The 21,695-nt window shown below is 38.4% G+C and overlaps 1 protein-coding gene across 1 annotated transcript in view; it reads right to left on the bottom strand.

The window, feature by feature from the left end:
- VPS16 (VPS16 core subunit of CORVET and HOPS complexes) overlaps nucleotides 1–21,695 on the bottom strand; it is a 1,917,946-nt gene that overhangs the window by 607,830 nt on the left and 1,288,421 nt on the right. The window contains exon 15 of the mRNA XM_044060689.1: nucleotides 10,194–10,302. Within this exon, the coding sequence (XP_043916624.1) occupies nucleotides 10,194–10,302 (109 nt within the window). The remainder of the gene's footprint in view (nucleotides 1–10,193; nucleotides 10,303–21,695) is intronic.

The raw sequence follows: 21,695 nt of genomic DNA, 5'->3' as shown, positions 1-21,695 counted from the left end.
CTTACATAGGCCCTAGGGCCCATAGCCTAGTACCTACCTATGAACCTATGAAATGTATCAGTCAGGTGAAGGGTACAAAAAAATTTCCACAGCACTGGACATACCATGGAACACAGTGAAGACAGTCATCAAAAAGGGGGAGAAAATATGGGACAACAGTGATGTTGCAAAGAACTGGACGTCCCTCCAAAATTGATGAAAAGACAAGTTGAAAACTGGTCACAGAGGCTGCCAAGAGACCTACAGCAACACTGAAGGAGCTGCAGAAATTTCTGGCAAGTACTGGTTGTCTACTACATATGATAACAATCGCCAGTATTCTCCATATGTCTGGACTATGGGGTAGGGTTGCAAGATGGAAGCCTTTTCTTACACAGAAAAACATCCAGGCCAGGCTAAAATTTACAAAACAATACATCAAGTCTCCCAAAAGCATGTCGGAAAATGTGTTATGGTCTGATGAGACCAAGGCTGAACTTTTTGGCCACAATTCCAAAAGGTACATTTGGCGCAAAAACAACACTTCGCATCAGCAAAAAAACACCATCCTCACGGTAAAGCATGATGGTGACATTATCATGCTTTGGGGTTGATTTTCTTCAGCTGGAACTGGAGCTTTAGTCAAGCTGGAAGAAATTATGAACAGTTCCAAATACAAATCACTTTTGGCCCAAAACCTTCAGGCATCTGCTGAAGATGAATTTCACCTTTCAACATGACAATGACCCCAAGCATACATCCAAATCAACAAAAGAATGGCTTCACCAGAAGAAAATTAAAGTTTTGGAATGGCCCAGCCAGAGACAAGACCTAAATCCAATAGAAAATCTGTGGGATGACCTGAAGAGGGCTGTGCAAAAGAGATGCCTTCCCAATCTGACAGACTTGGAGAAGTTTTGCAAGGAAGAGTGGGCAAATACTGCCAAGTCAAGATGTACCATACTGACAGACTCCTACCCAAGAAGACTGAATGTTGTAATTAAATCAAAAGGTGCTTCAACAAAGTATTAGTTTAAGGGTGTGCACACTTATGCAACCAGCTTATTGTACGTTTTTTATTTTTTATATTTTTCCCCTAACAGATTTGTTTTTTTAATTGAATTGTACAGGTTACAGGACACATTAAAGGTGGGAAAAGTTTTGAAATGCTTTATTGTGGTCTCATTTTTATATCACAAAAACCTGGCATTTTAACAGGGATGTGTACACTTTTTATATCCACTGTAATATTCTATACGGTTATTGTCAGTTGAATATTAAATAGTTCATTCAATTGTGGGGAGGTTGCTGTTAATAAGAGCAATTTATACTCTCCTGGAATTTCAGCATTTTAAACTGTGGATAATAAGAACTTGTTTGCTCAGTTTAAAATTTGACTGCATTACTTTCTGGCTACTGTTTGTACATAACAAAATTTAACTGTCCTGATTTTTCAACTTTGCCTCATGTTTTGACGATACTTCATAAACATTTAACTTTACTGGCAAATCATTGAGGACTATAGCCATCAAATGGGAGGGGCCTAGCTGTGGATGAAAACAACTTACCCACGTATTGTTTCCTCATTTTAAAATCCATCAAAAATCTATCTTCAGAAAACTACAGTGCATTTTTATGGAATATTTATTTTCTGGTGACTGTGTAAAAGAAAACTGAAACTATCCCTGATTTCACAGAATGTCCCTGACTTTGTCTTGCATACTTGGTTTGTGCCTCAAAGTTTGTAATTTTATGGCAAATCACCAAGAATTACAAGTCAATAAACACAGGACACAGAGGGCTGGATGTGGATGAAAATGGTTTATTTTCTTATCATTTGCTCATTTTAAAGTCAGTTTTATGGTATTAGTGCGTATTTGCAAGAAATACATTGGACTATTTATTCATTGTTGAGTATTTGTGTGAAGTAAAGTTGAAATTGTCACTGATTTCACCGAGTGGCCCTGATTCTGCCTTCTAGTTTTGGTCTGTGACTCAAAATCTGTGGTTCTCTAATTAATCACAGAGGGAGGACTGCAGTCATTAAATGATGACAATACTTGACTTTCCACATTCCATATACTTCAGAAAATGAATGCCAATGCAAAAACTTTTATTTTATCAAACTTTTCATACATTCATAGGTTTACAAAAGGTTACAAGGCTAACGACTCCAGAGCGGTTACATGTCTAGCCATATTTATCCCGAGCTGCCCCAACTGTAGCTAGTTAGGTGAGTGAAGTTCACAGAGGCAAGGGCCTATACTAGTTAATACCAACTTCCTCTGTCCAGGATGAACATGGGCACCACCCCAGGAGTGAATTTGTGGTCAACCATCCATTGAGTTACACTATTCATCAAGGTGTCTACTTGCCTCTTGCTGTCAAACGCCACAACAAAAACAGCTGCTAAAACCTCTCCCTATCACTTTCTTCACTCCAATCTCCCTAAACCAAACTGCACTCCACCAACCAGTCTTTCTCCATTCTTGCACCCAAACTCTGGCAATCCTCCCCCTTCACCTTAAAGAAATCTCTTTCTCCAGTTTCAGAGCACAACTCAAAAGACATCTCCATCAAAAATCTGACTGGAAGTTGTTTTCCACTGGACACAACACCTCATTCTCCCCTTACCTACATAATTTCTGCTTTGACCTGCTGTTCTCATGTGCACTTACCACTCATATTTGCAACTAAAATTAATTCACATCTGTATTTCTACACTGTTAATAATATATGTTCATTGTTTCAGTTGTCTGCAGAACTCTCTACCTTCTGTAATTACTCCATGTTTGTGAATTAGTTCTGTTTTATTTTATTGTAAAATTCCTTATCTGGGCTGTGCCTGTAAATGGCCTATTGTGATAAGTGTACTGCCCCATGAAACAATCTAAAATACAAATAAATAAACATATGGGAACATTATTTAAAGTCTGTCCCTGATTTTACGCTTCTGTCCTGATTGTTGTGATAAGAGATCGACAGATATTTTTTATGACAGTCAGATGATGTCTATACAACAAAGTGGCCATAAATGTGCTGAATGGGGATGGGAGCTGTTTGCGGATGAAAGTAGCTTACCCCCTGGTTGATTGCTCAGCCAACTAGCTGGCTTTCCAGGACTAATGTGCATTTGTCCACTATAAGCTGAAATATATTTGTATTTACTGTTTATGTGAAACAAAGCTGAAATTACATAGCTTTCACCTGTTCCTGACTTTGCATATCTTTTTGGTCTGTTCCTCATAAAAGTAACGTATGGTTTCTGGTAAATCACTGAGAACTGTATTCACTAAATAATGACAGAGGTTTGAGTTTCAGGCTTTATATCCTTCATAAAATGCATGCCAATGCAAAAGAAAAAAAATGTTATTCTAGCAATTTTCTAAGTACATAAGAGAAATCTGTCTTGGATTCTGAAAGTTTGTCCATCATTATTTTGAGACTTTACCCCAGATACTTGTGCTAAGAAGATGAACGCGGTTATCTTTTTATCACAGTCAGATGAGGTGAACACAGCAAAGAGTATATAACTGTGCTAGGTGGGGAGGGGAGGGGGTTGTCTGTGGATGAAAGTAACTTACTCTCTCTTGTTTGCACAGTTTAATCAGTCTGGCTTTGCAGGACTAGTGTGCATTTATGTGAAATACGTTTTACTTTTACCACAATCAAACATCTGATGTGTACACACAGTTAAACACAGTCAACAACGGAACTATGATTGTGGGGTATGTGGGGAGTTCTATGTATGAGAATAGTTACCTCTGGCTGTCATGATCGGGTTAAACAGTCATTAGTTTGGCTTTGCAGGACCAGTGTGTATTTGTGTAAAGCAAGCCGAAATGCTTCCCATCCTAATAGGACATTTGAGGTGAATACAGTCAAGTACTTGTAAATGATGCGTACAGACGTGGGTGGAGTATAATAAAAGCAGGTCAAATGGCCTTAAATCAGGAAGGTGAATCCAAATGAACAAGAGCATTTATGCAGTGTTCAAAAAAAGCAAACAATAAAAGTGCATGTAGTGGGGAGGGATACGCTTTGAAAATAGTCCAGGGCTCAATGTGCACTTAAATCTGCCCCTGTCATGTGTGTTCATAAGATGGCACCTGCAATGACACACTTTCCCAGCCCACGCAAAGCAAGGGACTCCTTTTCTAATGGGCTGGGACTAAGGAATGTTAGTCAAGGACAGAGACACTGAAAAATAAGGTAAAGCCTCAAGTAGAGTACATTTATGGTCAGCCTTCTTAGCAAGTGGCCTGATGGTGTCAAGCAGCAATGAACATGTCCCTATAAGAGACTATCATTGGGGAAACAAGCCAGGGGTTGCACTGACCTCCGTCAACTCCGGGAGGTGCTTCATGGCCAAATCCAGTCTCTTTACAGGCTGGCTTTGAGTCTTTTGTAGGTCTTAGAAACTTACCAAAAGAAAATAATTGCCAAGGCATAGTAGGGATAAAGCCTTAACTGTGACCTTGATTATATTAGCATCTCAGGCATCAGAGGAACTGGCAGTGAGGGATGGGTATGTCCATCCAGGGAGGAGGGCATTCATGTGAAATGCTCCCTGAGGGAACGCATGGTGCACAAGTAGCCTGCAGACAGCGTGATGAGTGCAGAGGTGGGGTGGGAAAAATAAGGGCGGGTCATAATAACCCCCCTCAATAAGCAGAAATTACTGACACTGCCCCCAAGGATGCCCTATCCACACTGGCGTCACATCACACAGTGAAGAGTTGGGGAGAGAAAGAGGTAGACTTGGCAACAGATGACGGGCACTAGGATGGAGAGAAGAATGAAGCAGGGTAGAGTGGAAAAAAACATGCAACTATCAGGAGCTAATTTTAGGGACTTGGTACACCTGTTTTGGACTATGAATATGAGTTACAGGAATATGGCAAACATCCAGTGGAAACTATCAAAGTCTCTAGAAAGAGAACATGTATAAAGGGGCCTCTCCCTACCCTTGGGATACACTTCAAGAATCTGAATATTTTCTCTCTCTCTTCCTGTGATGCTTCTTACAGGAAACAGAGGTGAAAGATGCTAGACACATACTGGTATCCCACACCTGGTTTCTTTTAACAATGATTGTACAGCTGGAACATGGAACATGGGGTTCCTATTAGAATGAAAAAACGCATTTTGTCGAATGCGTTTTCGTTGACACATGTAGGGGGAACAGAAAAAACAGCGAAGCGGCTGTTCAGCAAATTCTTTCCTGGGAAAGAAGTCGCTTGACCGCTTCATTGCTTTGCCTGTTCTGGAGTGCAGTGTGGACCCTTGTCTGGTATAGCTCCCGAGCGTGATTGTGCAACAGTTACTGACCTTAGGGTTAGGGTGCGGGTTAAGGTAAGTGCATATGTATGAAAGTGTTTACTGTTTTTTATTATGCATTAGATGTATGGTTGAGGTATGTGTGTATGTGTTTTCAGCTGTTTACTTTTGTTTTGGGGGGGTAGGATTTGGGTTAAGGTAAGTGTGTTTGTGTTTGGAATTGTTTATGTAAATGTGCGAGAGTTACTGACCTTAGGGTTAGGGTGCAGTTAAGTAAGTGCATATGTTTTAAAATGTTTACTGTTTTTTTTTTTTTCGTTAGATGTATGGATGGGTTACGTGCATATGTGTATTTAGTTGTTTACTGTTTTTTTGGGGGGTATAATTAGGGTTAGGGTATGTGTGTATGTGTTTGGAAGTGTTTAATTTTTTTTTTGGGGGGGGGGGGTTGGAACAGCAATTTCTTTCCCTAGGAAAGAAATCGCTGTTCTGTGGTTTCGACATTTCCAGCGTTTGCCGAATATGTGTCGATGAAACACTGTTCGCTGTTTTCAGCGTTCGGTGTTTTAATATGAACATGGGACATGACTATCGCTAGTGTTGGTAATACTGATAATGATGTAGAAGCTTCAAAAAACAGTCTGAATAAACATAAGAGTTAAAATCAAGCTCAGGCCTAGGGCAAATTCTATAAAGATCACGTAATAATCTAAAATTTGTCGGTGGTAATTTTCCAAGTCCCATTCCAGTTCAAGGCTAGCAAAGACTATGACAAATGTCAGTTCAACTTCTCCATCTTACATCAGAATGCCATGTAGCAGTCTAAGTACAAAAATGCAACAACTGGTAACATGCATGTTCAGCCAGCAGAACCAATGCTTGTGGAGCTTCTGTCACCTGAAACATCATAAAAGGACATGATTTGGTCTAAACTACCTGAACATTCTGGACTTGATCATAAAAATGCCAAGTGAATACTTACAATAAATACCACAACAAAGAGAAGTGACAGTTAGTGTCTTTACTATGACTGATTTGAACTTGGACTTTGGCAGGAAGATTGCAACAGCCTCACTCTCTCACAGAAAATTACTTACCTTGGTGCTTTCCTTCAGCTTTACCTGTCTTATCCTCCTTTCTTCTCTTTTTGTATCTACTGCTCTATATGTAGGAAGAAGTTTGGAGACCTTACCTTCTCAGTACCTGAGAGTACTCTCAACTGTCTTATTAACAGATGAAGGAGAAGTAGATATTGTAAAAGGGGTTCTGGATAAAGAAGAAATGGGCTAGAGCTGCCAAAATCTTTAGAAGATATGAACTTCCAACTGGCCAATCTTTGTCATATGATGACCAAGTTAATTTCACACAAAATCTGCACCTTCTAGCATCATGCCCAAGGCCAGGCAACATAAGCAATTTGAAGGATTTGGGACAGGCTTTGGTGATTACACCTGTACTTACTGACAGTTTGCTTCAGGAAAGAAGACGTTGAAGATGACTCTGATATTTACCTAAAGGAAAATAAAAATGCTTTTTGAAAAAATATTTGTTGAAGGCTGCTTTAAAATCCTGATGCAACCTCAAGCTTTGTTCCAAAGTTGTCAGTAATGAAACATGGTGCCCCTCCTTTTGTCAGGAGTTTGACACTGGAATACATAAATGGGTGGTTCTGGTTGGATGCCAGGAAATCTAATACCAGATACTAATGCATGCATTTGGGAATAGTCATAAAGTATGGCTCTACTACAAAAGACACTAGAAAGTAAGATCATTTGCCAATATCTCTAAACAAAATTCAATCCAATCAGGTTCAAAGTTCTGAGCTATAAGAGGTATGTATATATGGTTTGCCTCCAATATATTCTGAGGTGTCTATCAAAGGTGATACCACATGCTCCCAGTCTGTTCACACACACAGCAAAGCTTTATAAGCCTCTTTTGGGGAGAAGAAACCTGGCCTCCTGTTCTTCATCCTCCACCATCTGGAAAGCAAAAAAGATGTCCTCAAACCACAGATCTTGTACAGTAGATGCAAGACAGCCTGACACTTCACCACAATCAATATATGATGCATATGGTAGACAGGAAGGTGTGTTCTTATAACAGACTTGGAGGAAAAAGAGGTTCCATGACTTCTACATCAACTCTTTTCTCTTCAGTGGAGGCGCAGGACAGTAAACCAGCTGCACAATTTTACTCTTAGGTTCCAATATTCCCTTGGAAATACAACCTAGCAACTGACTAGGAGGAAAAGCACAGACTGTGCAATATCATGGACTAACAGGACAGACAATGGTGATGCATAAAACAAACCTATAATCACAACAGCCAGTTGTGGCTGAGGGACTGGAAACTGCTATGTAAAGATGGGTGGCAAAGAGGCCTGCTATCTATGTTTGTATATATATATATATATATATATATATATATATATATATATATATATATATATATATATATGTATAGCTCTCTCTCTCTCTCTCTATATATATATATATATATATATATATATATATCTCCATATAGGTTCATAGGTTCATATATCTCCATATACATATATACACGCCACTTCATACAAGCATCAAATGGTAGAGATAGGCAGCACTTATGGGCAATCCATTGGGAAAGATAATTACAGAATTTATTTATTAAATTTATTTGCAGTTTGCTAACTGGGAAAGTCCATTGGGCCAAAGTGAGCCCTTTTTCAATGGAGGCCCGGGGAGAAAAGCTCCATGTGAATACAATATGCATACAGTCAAAATAAACAATATTATGAGACATAGGATTAAAAAACTGATAAAGGGTAAATGAAATATAGGGTCATTAGGGGTAATAAGATTTTGTATACAATTCTGTGTAATAATAGATGTAAATGTGTAATAGTTTAGTCTATATACAGTAGGAAGTGGGAGGGAAGTTAAAAACAGAGTATGAAGAGAAGGGGGAGGATAGGTAGGTTAGTGTTTGGTAGGGTACAGACAGGTATGAATGGTGGAAGTAGACGTGGAGGTGGAAAGGTGGAGGGCAGAGGTACAGTTTAAAGCTTAGGAAGGGTGGGAGCAGGAGCATTCCCAATTGGAAGAGAGATAAGAATGAAGTAAGGTTTTGAAAGTAGTGGGGTTCCCCGGAGGTATGAATATGGGGACAAAGTGAATTCCATTTGCGTGTGAGGGAGAATGACAGAAGGAGTTGACCAGGAGCGCGGAGGGGCTTGTATACTTTGAGTAGGTTTTGGTTGTTAGACCTAAGGGAGCAGTCAGGGAGAGGAGATGCATGGTGAAGGTAGACGAGAGGGAAGGACAGTCTGAGGGCTTAAAGATGAGTTTATAGGCAGTAGAAAGTTGGATACAAGATAGATAATTGGGGAGCTCAAGCCATTTTAACTCATTACATCCGTGTGGTGCCTCCAGGTGCATCTGAGGTTAACTCCTACTGATGCCTCTAAGCGCCAAATATTGCTTGTTCATATTTGCAGCAATAATTCCAAAACCATATTATGTACAAGGTTTTAAAATATTTCATCTTAAAGCTTACACAGTGACAAACTCAACTGCATTAATATTTGACCTCTGTCTAGTGCAGGTAAATACATATTAATTGTAGTTTTTATGATACTAATTTATCTAGATATAATTTTCACATTTTTTCTAAATATCTCAAAAAACAAGTAATACAGACAGAACTCCTTAGCCTCGTATGAAAGCTATCAGCTAGATGAATAAAATGATGCTGATAGTATGTGTGTAACTTGAGTGGTTGCTGAGATATTGTAAGTTGTTTACAAAATATTACAAATGTAATAGTTACTGCATTTACTATGATTTATAACACTCATTTTGAGACTTAGAACCTAAAGAATACTACTACTACTATAAAAGTAGTTTGTGCTGAAGTGTGTACCATTTATACTTCTTTCATAATCTCTGTGGTTCCAGAAATATGAATATGTGTTTGAAATGTGAGGACATAATTTGATTCTGTCAAAAGGCTTGGGCTCCACCCATTGGGAGTTACAGTGCAAACTTCTTGAGCTCCATTGGAGTGAATGAGTTAAGGAGTGTAGAGAGTTGCAGTGATGAGAGGAGGATTTAGAGCTTGTATTGAACTTTGCAGTTTTGTTATAGCAGGCTACTAGTTTGGATTTGATATAGATTTGAATAACAAGTAAATGTAAACACACTGACCACCACAGATAACACCTGATTGATACTGGAGTGTTACGGGCTGACAGGGATAACCATCACAGCCCACATATAGACAACCGTTAATGATAAACAAAGAACAGGAAAAGGCAAATCCAATCTATTTTCCTGCTTTCTGCTTTGGCTTAAGTTGTTTCTCTTTTTATCCAAGTTCTACCCTTTCTTTGCACTATCCTAAATATCTTGTTTTCTCAATACCTTGCTGCAATTGTTTTTCTCTGAGAAGTGGAAAACAAACTAAAGGGTCACGTCCCCATTTAATGCTCCCTGAAAGCAATCACCTCCCATGTGGAGTAGAGACATTATCCCAGTGTTAAGCTGTGGCATTGCTAGATAATCTGGTTTCCTCCTATACTACAAAGACATGCCACAGGTAAACTGGCAATCCCCCAAATTGCCCACAGACAATGTCTAAGTGAATGTCTGTGCAAACCTTGTGAGGGACTGGCATCTCTCTGAAGATTACTTCATTGGTCTGCATCCAATGAGCACAGTAGCAGAATTTCAGCTTCCCTATGACCACAAAATGCATTAAGCAGGTAATCAGAGAATAAAAGAACGAGTCACAGTCAAACAACAGGTAAAACATGTGGTCAAGTCACGTCTAACACTAGCTGCCCACTAGCCGATACTACACATCCTGCTGTTGAGCATCTCTAAATGGAAACAGTTAAAGAAACATGTTGCAATTAACCATTTAAAATAATTTAATATGAGGCTTAGCTTTACCTTATAACAAGCCCAGTGTGCCAGCAAACGACTGGTTCCTGAAATTTCTGGTATCTTCATATACTCACATATCTTAATTGCAAGTGGGTAGTGTTTACGTAAGACTAATCTGGAAAAAAAAAATTAAAAAAAAGGACAGTCATCAAGATCATTCTTTTGCCAAATATTAGATGCAAACATCCTGTTAAGCTGTTCTGCTGATGTGGTAGTTTGCTAATTTCCTTTTGGCATATATGCAAGCTGAGTTACTACAAACATTACCAACTCATTTCTAAGTTTCTTCTAGCAACATAGATGACTGCACATTCTCAATCTGAATTGGAATGGACTACTGATTGTGGCCCTTTGCATCTGGCTTTAGTGAGCCACTGTGCATCCGGATCAGGCATTCAATGGGGACAAGATAAATCAAAACTTTAATACATTGCTATACAAAAAGAAAATGTGCAATCCCATATGAAATACTTGAATCAGTAATTTCTTTTCTGTTCTGAATGCATTAGAATTTTATAATAGTTCTTTCTTAAAATTAACTCACCTCTCTCACATTTTTGCAAATATGCATTAATGGTTAATGGGACATAGCAATTCAAACAAAATGTTCTGCCCACTGATATTGTATTTTTCTATGACATATACCCATGCCCAGTTCAAATCTGTGGCTATAAAATTTTCAAAAATTGCTCAAAACTACTTCGGTTAACAAATGTGTGGAGTAACTGATTGCAGCTTTATGCTACAGCCTTTCCAATGTAAGTTTATACTGCAGAAGGGAATGTTTTCCCTCTCATAATCACTTTAGAGGTAAGCATCTTTAGTACACCTCTCACAGCTCTTTCCTAGTACATATCACATGTACTCTCACATCTCAGTATGTATAAACCACTGATTAATTAGCACCAGATGGGCCATCACTTAAAGTGCAAAGCATATCTTCTTTAATGGTCATTACCAATCTTGGGACAGTCTAGCTTGAAAACTGGAGTAAATAGCCTTTGGTGGGAATACTGACAACAGAAATTCATCACAAGTTTTTGCTTCTGATACACTATGTGGGTCTGTCACTAACATTAGCATCATTCACAACTTCCAAGATAGCTGCACACTGATCAACAGGTTAGTTTGAGCTCTCCCAGTGTGAAAACAGAAAATAAGAAAAAGGCCACTGAAACCATCAGTTTGGGTAAAATTTGGTCGCTGATCAGTATGTCTGGACGCCAGCAAAGAATCAAGCAGAAAAGGCGAAGAGAAAACTCTGGGAAGAATCCTGCAGCTGTTCAGCAAAAAGCAGTTTAAGTTTTGGTGCAATACAAGGTTTCCAGTAATTTAGAGGGGAAAATAACGCAGATACATTAAGACGTGTTTAAAATGAATGAAACACTGAAAGAATATATTAATTCAAATAACAAAAGACTGGAAAATAGCATTAACCTGCTATTCAGATGAACTGGTAAAACTGAAAAAATCAGAGGCTGAATTGAAGAAAAGGCTGACTAAGTATGAGGCTTCTCAAGAAGAACGGTTTCAAAAAATAGCAGAATTAGAAGCAGACAGCACAGAGAAACATGTGATCTGCTGTATCAGAGAAACTTGTAGGAATAGACTGTATTAATTTTATGATAGTATAAATAAGTACCTGGACTTATGTCCCATAGCAAGATTTGTTAAATGAAAGGGCAAAACATGTATATGTTCCAAACATGAGAAAGCAGCAATAGCTTAGATTATTAACAATGGAATCATACCAGCACAAAGAACAGAATCTGACAAAAAAGTGGCAAAAAGAAAAAGTACTAAAACTTGGAGACAACAGTGTATTTGTGGGAAATTACTATTCACTGTATAGCAAGCACAAGTTTATCCTAGTAATCAAGAAATATCAAGAGAGGGGTCTTTGATTCAAGCTGCTATATCCTGCTTTCTTCACAATATTTTTTCCTGGATGATCAAAGAAATGTTCTGACAACAAACATACTAAAGAGGAATGGAATAAAGCTACCAAAAAGTGAACCAGAAAGCAGAAGGGGACTCTGCTTCTATTCTTCTGACTACAAAGCCCATAAGAGAGACTTACATGACTGTAATCTCAGCAGAGGTCTCCAGCAAGTGGGACACAGGTAAAGGCTCATGGACAACATTAAACAGAACCAACCACAATCATGGACAATATCAGAATAAATCCACCAGTAATCCCATGCCTCTGATATAACATATGTGATTTAGAGTGATCACAGATGATTCTGCACCAACACACTTGTACAACTATTATGATATGCACACACTCTATGAGGGTAATCAAGCACACTGTTCTAGCACTGTAACATCTGCTGGAGGTGTTGGGAGGGACACTGTTATACCTGTATGTGATGACATTATAAGCAATACAGGCTAGTTGAATGGTCTGCATGGCATATATACATCTGGCACAGTCCGCACTGTCATGAATGTTATCCATGCCATTAATGTTGTCAAACATGCATCTGGTGTATCAACTTTGGAGGTTCTGCATCATCAGATAGTTAATGTTTATGCCACAAAAAAAAAAAAAAAAAATAGGTATGCCCAATATGCTGTGTGATAGCTCACTGTGACAAAGGAGGTACATTCCAGTTACACATTAGTGGAACATGTGTAGGGAGGTAAATGAAGAAGGGTGCACTGTAATCAGTTATTGGTGTGATAAAGGCTGGGAACTATGAAAGTATTATGGGCTCTGATGTGTATGTCCTTCACATACTTGGTACTTAGGTTACATACAAAGTAGTAGTCAGCACTGTGACCACATGCTGGCGGCTGTTATATTTATCTACCCCAGGACACAGGTCACACACCTATTGGTCTGATTATATGGTGTGATGTCCACATTATACTTTGGGTGTGTGTTTGTTTATCTGACGTAACAAATTTCACCCCATGTTTTATTGGCATTGCAGGTGTTGTCATGGCTGTGGCAGCAATCTTTGGTGTGTGTTGACACTGTCTGCATTATACTAATATCACAGTTAGAGTCAATGAATGCCAACAATCTGTAGTTCTTCAGGCAGCTGTTTGGACATAGTATGTGTATGTCATCTATGACATCCATCACTTAAATAATGGACAAGAAAGGGCCTAAATGACGGCCTTAATGTACAGACTTGATCACTGGACCTGAGATGCACGTTACTTCACACATTTCAACACAGTGAGATGCCACGTATGTAATACATTGGTCTACCCACTTGGTGATATAGTTGTTTATGGCCACATCTAACAGTGTTGAGTGAATACCTCATGTGGATTTGTGTCAAATGCATGGCCTGGCCAAGTTCCACAGGATGATAGCGTTGTCATCACACATGCCCTCAATGACCTCTTTGACATCAATCAGATGTAACAGACATGTAACAGACATGATGTTGCATTAACAACTCACACAGGTCTGTAGCATACAGCCAAGATATTACTAGTCTCCACTTAGAAAAAGTCCATGATGACATGGTGGCCTACCTCACAGCTGAGAAGTCGGACGTGTCTATACATGCATGCATCAGGTGCCGCCGCCACCCCCCCCCCCAACTCAGAAGGATTCATGTAGATATACACAATTCTATGGGAACACAGCCCATGTAGCAGGTGTGCTAAAGTGCATATTCAACCACATCAGGAAGGTGTATGTGCTGAGCCATGTCATAGGCAATCTGTGATGTTGTCATAGTCCACTGATTGTGTGTGATAGGCCTGGATGAAGGCAAGCCAGTGCGCATACTGCCTATCTTGTTCAACACAATCCCCCATGCAGGTATCATTGAGAAACTTAACCTTTATGTTACTAGATGGGTAACCAATTCACTCACTGACAGAGTTGGCAGATCAACCTGTACCAGTAGAGTGTCACCACTGGCGCACACCAGGGATCTGTGCTTGACCCTTTACTGTTTTGAATCTATTTCTCAACAGCTCAAGCTAAAGTATATGGCCTTTGGCTTGCCAAGTTTGCAGATTCTTGCTTACTAGGTGCAATAATTGAATCCACCAGTAATGATATACTACTGGAGGAGCTAACACAGGCAAATGATTGGTGACAAAGCCACATGATGTACAAATAAATGCAGTCCTTCTGAAAAGTGCAATTCCATGCTAATTACAGCACTGACAACAGTCCTATGCTGAAACCCAGTGATGCAAGCACTGGGAACACATGTAGACAGCAATCTGAACTTTGATCACTAAAAGTCCACACTGGCACTGAAAGCCTACATTGTGCACATCATAAGTCACACCACCGTATTCAGATTTTAGGATTGTATTCCAGCACTGTACTTGAACCTCATCAGAACACTAACAGTACAATGCTCTCTTCTGCATGTACTTCACCAGACACGTGCAGTGGCTGGAAAGACCACAGAGCTTTCTCAGGAAGAAAACACAGGGCCTACAAACCATACCATGATGTATGTGGATAGACTGAAAGCCATGTCAGTGTAATCTGCATCGTATAGTATGAGGCAATTTCTGCCTGGCCTCCAGGCCAAACTCAGAAGGGTCTGAGACTGCTCTGTGTTTTCTCCAGTTGCTGCAGGTTTCTGGTGAGGTACAGACAGAAGGGAGAATTACACTCAATTAGTCGTTTGATAAGGGTAGAGTACAACAGAGCTATGACCTCCCTGGTCATAGATGTGATAGCCTTGTTTATGAGGTGCACAATGTAGAATGTGTGTCTCACCACTATGGACACACAGTGATTGAAATGTAGATTGCTGTCAACAGGTACCAAGTTATGTGTTTGAGTTTAGAGGGGTGCTACGTATATCATAATTAGCAGAGGTACTTCATTGCCAAAGGGGACAATTAAGCATTTTTGCTGTAAGGTTCAGTCCGCTGAGTTTGGCACCAATCATTTACCTGTGTCAGCCTCTTCTGTAATATGTTAACATCATTGAGGGACACTATATGACTGCGTTCGGTTGACAGTCATCTGCAAATTTGTTAAGCCAAGGCCATCTACCTTTGCCTGGGCTTCAGAGAAATAGTTTCCAAACAATTGAGGGCTCAGCACAGATCCTTGTGGTATTCCATTGTTAAGTGGTCTAGTGGTAGAGGTGCAGTCCCCAGCTTTGACAGTGTGCGACAGCCAGTTGGCTATCTATCTAGTAATGCATTGGTTAATTCCCAGATGGGAGATTTTCTCTATGATACCTGAATGGGGGACAGTGTCAAAGGCCTGGGATAACTCATCATAGGTGGTACTGTCCTGTTACTCCTCATCCAGGTCTTTGGAGTCGGTATCAAAGAACTCCACTAGATTTAATATGCAATATCTACCCTTGACAAAACCAAAATGGGTCAGGTCAAGTGTGCTGAAGGTCACCTATGTCCATGTGGATAAGGTCCACGCTGATTCCTTCCCTAGTCTTGCAGATAAGGCTTTTAGGCTTATGAGTCAATAGTTCTAGTTCTACATATTGCCAGATAAATGTGCATTGCATATCACACAATATTTGATATTAACTGCTGTACTGTAGGTGACATATGTGTGGAAAAAGTACTGAGACACCAAGGTTGCAGTACTAGGGAGTGGCAACACATGCCTGTATTGTAAATATGTGACAAATTCTTAGACAGGCCTTCAGTTTGTTATATTTCCACATGTAAGTTCATATCACAGACAGGAAATGGTCAGTAAACAGCAGTAATACATAATATTTACTTTTCCATAGTGAGGTGAGCAGCGGTTTTGCGTGACAGTTGGCAACATTTTTGTGCATACGAAATACACATTTCCTTTACTTTCCCTGTTTGCACATAGTCAAACAGTGCACAAACAAGAGCCACACTGCTAAAAGTCTGAGAGTTAATATTGAGTCTATGAAACACACCTGCTGCTTAAATGACTCTGCAGCAACAGGTGTAAATGCACTGACACATTCTTTTTTGAGTAGGGAGGAATTAAATAATTGCAACTGGAAGGTTAATCTGACACTTGACCTTAGTTTGAGGGGTGTCTACTGATGTAGCCTGGAAATATATGGTGGAAATTCAAAGGTAACTATTAGGTGAGTTAGGTTTGCAGACATACACTGAGGGCATAGATGTAATGACATGACGCATCTATTTTTACCTTTATACATTGAACAAACTGATTTTTGCACTGTAGGATTCAAACCTAGGCATAAGGGAAAACATTTTCTTCCACAGCACTGATTTGCCATATTTACCACAGAAGACGTGTTGCTCAGACATAGTCAGGAATCATACATAAATACAGATGCCAGTATGAGCTGTTACACAAGTATCTATCTGTGTGACCTGACACATATATTGGATATATATCCAGTTGTGTACATGTCTTAGGTAATTGTGAAGGCCATGCAAGTCCAAATAACAGAATTATACTTACAGAACTATAGTATGGCCTCAGCAACGCAATAATGATGTCTCATCCATCATACATATAATTCATATCGGCTCCACTATCTAAAGTGTTATAAGTGAGAGTGAATATAATGGGAAGTAGAACAACAGTAAAAGTGTGTGGAATATCCTGTATTAGAACCCAGGACCATGTGTATGGCAGTTCTACATTTACACCTGTTGCCACAAGAATGTTTAAATAACACTTCTATTTTTCAGTTCATTACTATAAACAGCACTGTCACAACAGTAACAAAAAAGGTTGCACACCCTGAACTAGAAGCTAGAAACATCTGTACTCCAGCTCTACACTTAACACCTGCTGCCACAGGGCTAGTTACATGGCATTCCCTAATTTACTAATCATTCTTAAGGTCTCGGTGTTACTGCCATGCAATGCCGCTTAGCAGGTTTGCGCAGTGCCCAAAACAATTAACTGAATGCATTCTGTTTCAATTACTGGCTGTCTGGGTCCTGTCTGCAGGTGTTCTGTCTGCTTCCTGGGTGGGCCAGTTGTCTAGTTTTCACAATGTTGCACTTCATACAAACAAGATAAGCGCAGCCAAACCTGACATTTATTTTCCTCCATTTCCCGCATTTGTGCTAAGCGGTGCATCATGCACTTCTCCCAAAAATAAAACAAGAAAGAAAAGGAAAAAGGGGGACAAGTAGCTCAAATAAGGAAAAGCAATATATAAAACACACTAGAAAATGTTGGTTCACATGACATATTTCAACATCGGTCTGGATTTGAACTCTCAGTCCAATAAACCTTCAGAACACAGAAAGGGTGCCTTATCCCTCTTTGCCACACAAACAGCTTTGCAGCAAGGAACTGAAATTATTCTACATTCAACCAACTGCATCATCATCTACAGTAATATGAAACCATACAACTGTAATTTGTACATTTATTATTTTTGGATAGTACAGTGTGATCACATAACCAGTTATGACTACTGCTTGCAAATATACAGCTCTCTCTCAACTCCCTGTGTTTGTGGGTCATTCTCCTCTTATCTGACTAGTAATCTGAGACAAGCAGTCTATAAGCAATTATATATCATTGGTAAAAACAACGTAAAAAACGCCTGTTAAGAGATGAACGCTCCTGGTTTCAAAACAAGTGTTAATATATAAAGACAACAAACTGGAGCAAAATGACCTCAGTAAAATGACATTTCCAAAGGCACACAAAAGAGTTATTCAACTCAATAAAAATAGCGTTACAAAGGCACTGAAAGGTTATTCAACCCAGTAGAAACAAAAGTTCACACTTTTCCAGTCCAGTAACCACGCACAACGACATATAATCCAAACGAAATATTTATTTGAGCTAGCAAACAGTAAGCGCTTTCACCATAGGGCTTTTTCAAACTTCAACAGTAGCATTTGAGATTAGGCAGCTTATATACATAAAGGAAGAAGTTCATTAGTACAATCAAATCAAGTTAATTGATTAATTAGTTAAAATCCATCTCATTTGAATCATTTAAGGGCAAACCAAACCTATCCTTATAAAGCATGTGTTGAAACTTGAATAAGGTAACATTTATACATACAGAATTCTTGTAATACTATTTAATTCAGTAGCCCCTATAACTTTATAACTTCAATTCATTTCTAATCATAAATATCTTTAATGATAATACAATAAATAAATAAGGAAAGTATAAAATATATATAATATAATATATAAAATACATATAAAAATACATATGAAAATCACAGTTAAAAACACAATACTGAGATATGAGTAGTCATACCAATAGGAATAAACACATAAAAGGACATATGATGAAAATTTATTCCTAGCTCATATTTAAAAACTAAGCAGGTAATGAAAAGTGCATATAAAAGTTTATGCATAATGAGTAGGCTGGAAGTGTGTGCATGTATATATAATGTGAGCATTGGAGCATAGACAATAAACTACAACTAAAGGTCTAGGGTCTGATGATATAAAGCTTGTGATAGAGGGCTATAAGGCAGATTAATTCATGATTTAGGCCTAGCCAACCGTTTCCTGTGTAGTAAAGGTTTCACTTGTACTTTATCATTTATGCCTGGAAACTTGTCAGCTCTTAGGCGGACAATCCATCTAAGTTCACATTCCTGCAGGTAAGAGTCTATATCTCCACCTCTAATACCAGGTTTAACCTGTTGTAACACCTTGAAGTTAAATAGATGACCTGGTCCTGTATTCCTTACATGTTTTGCTAAGGCATTATTCTCAGAAGCAGTCCTAATACTATATACATGTTCTCTAATACGCTCCCTGAGTTGCCTACAGGTCTTGCCTACATAAAATACTGGGCAGCACGTACATTTAGCAATATATACTACATTAGTACTCGTACAACTAGTCCCAGTATTAAACTTATAAACTTTTTGTGTAGCTGGATGTATAAATCTATCACTGTTATCTATGTATTGACATTGATTACATTCTAGACATGGTGTAGTATTGTAATCTTTCATAGGCACATTGCCTTGTCTAATTAAAGGACGATGACATAATGTCCTTTTCAAATTAGATTTATTTCTGTAGGAAAAACATGGACCATCACCCACTATCTTAGATATATCATCATCCAATTCAATATACAGGAAAGCATGTTATAGGAACACACTATTACACCGTCAAAGCATGCATCCAAGGTTTGTTTTTGATAACATTATGAAAGGTCAGTTTATTAGAGCGTCCAGGCTGAATCCTTGCCATATGGGGCATTCTAAAGAAGTTAATGCCCTTAAAAATAGATTATTAGAAAGGAAGTACCAAGTGAAAGAGATAGATAGGAACATAGGATTAGTTAATAAGTTGAGGGAAACTGTGGCCAAACCATATTTCTCTGAGAAGGAAAGTCCACATGTAGCATCTGCTAAGAATGGCAATGATAATATTAGGCTGTCCCTATTCTTCTCGAGAGATGTAGATAGTATCAGGGAAATTGTTCGTAAGCACTGGGAAATCCTTGAATTGGATGATGATATATCTAAGATAGTGGGTGATGGTCCATGTTTTCCTACAGAAATAAATCTAATTTGAAAAGGACATTATGTCATCGTCCTTTAATTAGACAAGGCAATGTGCCTATGAAAGATTACAATACTACACCATGTCTAGAATGTAATCAATGTCAATACATAGATAACAGTGATAGATTTATACATCCATCTACACAAAAAGTTTATAAGTTTAATACAGGGACTAGTTGTACGAGTACTAATGTAGTATATATTGCTAAATGTACGTGCTGCCCAGTATTTTATGTAGGCAAGACCTGTAGGCAACTCAGGAGCGATTAGAGAACATGTATATAGTATTAGGACTGCTTCTGAGAATAATGCCTTAGCAAAACATGTAAGGAATACAGGACCAGGTCATCTATTTAACTTCAAGGTGTTACAACAGGTTAAACCTGGTATTAGAGGTAGAGATATAGACTCTTACCTGCAGGAATGTGAACTTAGATGGATTGTCCGCCTAAGAGCTGACAAGTTTCCAGGCATAAATGATAAAGTACAAGTGAAACCTTTACTACGCAGGAAACGGTTGGCTAGGCCTAAATCATGAATTAATCTGCCTTATAGCCCTCTATCACAAGCTTTATATCATCAGACCCTAGACCTTTAGTTGTAGTTTATTGTCTATGCTCCAATGCTCACATTATATATACATGCACACACTTCCAGCCTACTCATTATGCATAAACTTTTATATGCACTTTTCATTACCTGCTTAGTTTTTTAAATATGAGCTAGGAATACATTTTCATCATATGTCCTTTTATGTGTTTATTCCCTATTGGTATGACTACTCATATCTCAGTATTGTGTTTTTAACTGTGATTTTCATATGTATTTTTTATATGTATTTTATATATTATATTATATATATTTTATACTTTCCTTATTTATTTATTGTATTATCATTAAAGATATTTATGATTAGAAATGAATTGAAGTTATAAAGTTATAGGTGCTACTGAATTAAATAGTATTACAAGAATTCTGTATGTATAAATGTTACCTTATTCAAGTTTCAACACATGCTTTATAAGGATAGGTTTGGTTTGCCCTTAAATGATTCAAATGAGATGGATTTTAACTAATTAATCAATTAACTTGATTTGATTGTACTAATGAACTTCTTCCTTTATGTATATAAGCTGCCTAATCTCAAATGCTACTGTTGAAGTTTGAAAAAGCCCTATGGTGAAAGCGCTTACTGTTTGCTAGCTCAAATAAATATTTTGTTTGGATTATATGTCGTTGTGCGTGGTTACTGGACTGGAAAAGTGTGAACTTTTGTTTCTACTGGGTTGAATAACCTTTCAGTGCCTTTGGAACGCTATTTTTATTGAGTTGAATAACTCTTTTGTGTGCCTTTGGAAATGTCATTTTACTGAGGTCATTTCGCTCCAGTTTGTTGTCTTTATTACTTATATATCATTGGCCTAAAATGTGTGAGGAAAGTAAATGACAATAAGATCATATGTAGTTGTCAAATGAAGGAGAGGTTGGATGTTAATGAAACAAACCTGTGAATTGCATGCTGCTTACATACATTTCCAACCTTACATCTAACACTTTAAGTCTAATCTGACACACTCACTGGAAGTAGAGCAGTCTGCAGTGCAGTTGCATTCCATTAAAAACAAACACTGAGGGAGTGCCTGCACTATGTTTACATCTTCTACAAGGAGCCAAGTATTTGGAATTCAGTAATTCTAATTGGTTCACACATGATCGGCATCACCAGGCTAACAACCCTGACTGACTCTACAGCTTATAAAAAGGCAACAATGTAGCTAGGAAAACTGAACTTGAGAAAACTTGTTTAGGTGGAAAACACAGAACAGAGGTAATTACTTAGGAATATATCTGCACACAGGATTACTGAACTTGAGAAAGTATGTCTGCATTTTGTCAGCTACATACTGCATATGCTAGAATGTAATTAAGAAAAATCTTAATCAAAGGCTTTTACACTTTCATCTGTATGCATTAGAAGTGTACTGATACCATGGGCATGTTTGTTAAGGCATTTTACAGGTATACATGACTGGCAATACCTTAAAATGGAATGTTCTGTGATAAATC

Source organism: Protopterus annectens, chromosome 2.part0 (assembly GCF_019279795.1).
Source record: "Protopterus annectens isolate FY-2018-M chromosome 2.part0, PAN1.0, whole genome shotgun sequence".
Lineage (NCBI taxonomy): Eukaryota > Metazoa > Chordata > Ceratodontiformes > Protopteridae > Protopterus > Protopterus annectens.
The sequence above is the reverse complement of the archived record's forward strand: the minus strand, read 5'-3'. Positions and strand labels throughout refer to the sequence as shown.